The sequence below is a fragment of the Nuphar pumila genome, unplaced genomic scaffold (genome assembly GCF_984573655.1).
Source record: "Nuphar pumila unplaced genomic scaffold, dmNupPumi1.hap1.1 HAP1_SCAFFOLD_791, whole genome shotgun sequence".
Lineage (NCBI taxonomy): Eukaryota > Viridiplantae > Streptophyta > Magnoliopsida > Nymphaeales > Nymphaeaceae > Nuphar > Nuphar pumila.
Genome location: NW_028323492.1, coordinates 14,424 through 17,197, shown reverse-complemented (window position 1 = coordinate 17,197; position 2,774 = coordinate 14,424). Strand labels below are relative to the sequence as shown.

The following is a 2,774-nucleotide window of genomic DNA, read 5'->3' as shown; positions in this document are numbered from 1 at the left end:
GTCTCTCGAGCTATGTACTTCGCTTTGTGCATGTATCAGCGACAAGAAGTTCACGGTTTCCCTCTAACTCAATTCGCAACGTCTTTGTCTTGTACAGAGAAACGGGAAGGAATGATAAGTGCATCAAATTCATTTCCTGACTTTGCGTCCTTGTGCCCTTCGCTTCACCATGTGAACGTCTTGTGTAAGTGCCGCACTTACCAGTGCACTGCATACCACGACCTATCTTCCGATGTCCCGCCTTGGGACAAAAAACCCGTCATGGCTTTTCCCCACGTGAACAGGCGAGCACCCTGCAACGGGTTTCAACGGGACACAAATGAAAACCATGCTTGCAGAGGGTACAAGGCTCATTGCGTAGTACTTGAGGTTAGATCAAAATGTAAGCATGTTTTTTGTCGACGCCTGTGACACCACAGCTTATGGGCCTCCTCGCGTCAGCTTTGATTGCATGAAACCTGCAGTTGGTCCAGAATTAACCTGCTGTATTTTGAAAGGCGTTCCCATTTTTGCATGACGTGTTCGTCAAGTCCACCGGCAAGCATGTCGCAACTGTCACAGCGCCCTTTCGTCCCTTGTGTTCGGCGCTGAACAGCCTGCCTATTCAACAATGTTCGACTAGATGGTGCATGCTATTATATAACTGGGATGCCTCCACGCTTCTCGCAAGACAGGTTTGATAGCAGCCAATGGCCGATGTCGCGGCAATCAAGCAGCACCCTACCCGGCGCACCAGAAGTGCAGAACATACCTTTGTACATGTCCCCCAAGCGACCAAAATTACAGCAGCCAATATTTCAATGGGCCCCACTGAACGTCGACAATGTTCCTGACTACTTGAGGAAGGAGTATATTCGGGATTTCTATCGGCCCACGCTCACATTCAAAGATGCTCTCTTATCGATTTTCAAACTGCATAACGAGACCGTCAACATCTGGACGCATCTTCTAGGTGCGTGCTCCGCCCTGAAGCTGTAGTTAATGAAGCTGCTGTTTGCTGGTTATGTACTACATCGCGTTTTCGGCGTCACGAGTTCAAATCTGCAACATCATGGGCTTTCCAGATGTGTCGTTCAACCACGCCAAACGATTCAAACTGCAAACAGTCAACTTTGGATATTTTTGCCTTATCAAGTCATGCAGGGGGCAGTACTTGGCACGACACAGGGTGCCCACGTGGGGGTGTCACAGGAACAACGGTTGATCGCCAACGTCGAGCTTCTTTCGCATAAGCGACAGGAACCCACCGGCCCATCTAGTTGATCGCTCGGGGCCTATCTGGCTGCAGGACACACCTGGCATGGTTTCCACGCTTTCTTCGCAGTCGGGCGCGTCGTTCGACTCGTCCGGGGCGCTTACGTGCCTGGGCACCTCACACAACTGCACCGTTACGTCAAAGGTTAGAGGCACTTCAATATTGTCCAAGACCATTGTTCACATTCTTTGATTTGAGTAAAGTATGCCAAAACAACCGACTGTCACGAGTTGTCCCATAGGGAGGTCTGAATGAGGCAATGGATCACTTTGATGACGACACACGCCTGCGATGTGTGATGAGACACGATCATGCAGGAGCGATCGCCATGCTTGTGTCCGGCATCTCATTTATGTTTGCCGGAAATACTGGCGTGGAGCATGGACAACTGCATGGGGTGCCCGCGACGTCGTCTGGATCCAGTGTGTACCTTGTCGGAACTGCGCCGTTAGATGAAGCCGCACAACAGCTGCTTGGTCAGGAGCTTAATGTTCCTCGGTGGCCTCTTCTGCTATTTGACTTTTCAGCAGCCATTACTCTTCTGATGTCCGCGTGTGCGCATGCGTTTTCGTGTATGAGTCCAGGTGCCAGCCAGATGTTATGGAGGCTTGACCAGGTGGGAATTTCGCTGGGCATCGGCGCGGCGTTCATCCCTAGCTGCATGTACATATTTCGCTGCGAGCCGGCCGAGGTGCCGATGCAGTTTGTGTCGGCTGTGTGCCTGATGGCTGGTGCTTGCATGCTCGTCAATGGGCTGGACGTGCTTCCTGCCAGATTGAAGCGAGCGTCCCGCATCTTCCTTTACACCTGCCTGACTTTCTCGAGTGCAATGCCCCTCTCAAGTGCGGCCCAGCTGTACTGGGATGTTTGCGCGATTCGAATGTGTGTTTTGCGGGTTGCGCTGAGTGTAGGTTTGGCAGTGGTGGCAGGTGCCATTTACTTGGTGCGCTTTCCAGAGCGATGGTGTCACTCCACCTTTGACATGTGGGGCCACTCTCACCAGCTGTTTCACCTTTTTGTAGCAGCCGCTTTCATCGTGCACCACTTCAACAGCCTGTGGCTGTGGACGTGGTGGATGAACGTAGGCGAGTGCCCCCCTTTTGACCCATGTGAATAGAACCACAACGTATGGGAACGTGTGGCGACCAACCGTGTTGTATTTAACTAGGGTGTAACTAGGTCTTATGCCTGCTATACCCACGAGCACACATGCTTAGGCACTACTATGTGAAGACAAAGCCACTATTAAGGATATCGCCCATACCACGGGGATCTATCATGTGCCAATGAACATAATCAACTCAATCGATTGGGAATCACGCCATGTCTTTGCAGGCGCGCACTGCGCCGACAGGGGTGTGCCCAATTGGCAGGGGCGTCGATGTCCGCTTTCCAACGTTTACGCGACGCTGTTAAGTGCACGACAGTTCTGGCTGCATTTGAGTGTTTGTTGGCAGTGCCACCCACGTGACATTGCAGTCAGGTTGCAAAGTCTCTTGGCACGGAAAATGCTGCCTCA

The 2,774-nt window shown here is 51.9% G+C and overlaps 1 protein-coding gene across 1 annotated transcript; it reads left to right on the top strand.

Moving 5' to 3' along the window:
• Window positions 1-1,514: 1,514 nt before the first annotated feature.
• On the top strand, window positions 1,515-2,372 carry LOC149809750 (heptahelical transmembrane protein ADIPOR2-like). Its single transcript, XM_089994627.1, has one exon. The coding sequence runs from the start codon at window positions 1,515-1,517 to the stop codon at window positions 2,370-2,372; it is 858 nt and encodes a 285-aa protein (XP_089850753.1).
• The last annotated feature ends 402 nt before the right edge of the window (window positions 2,373-2,774 follow it).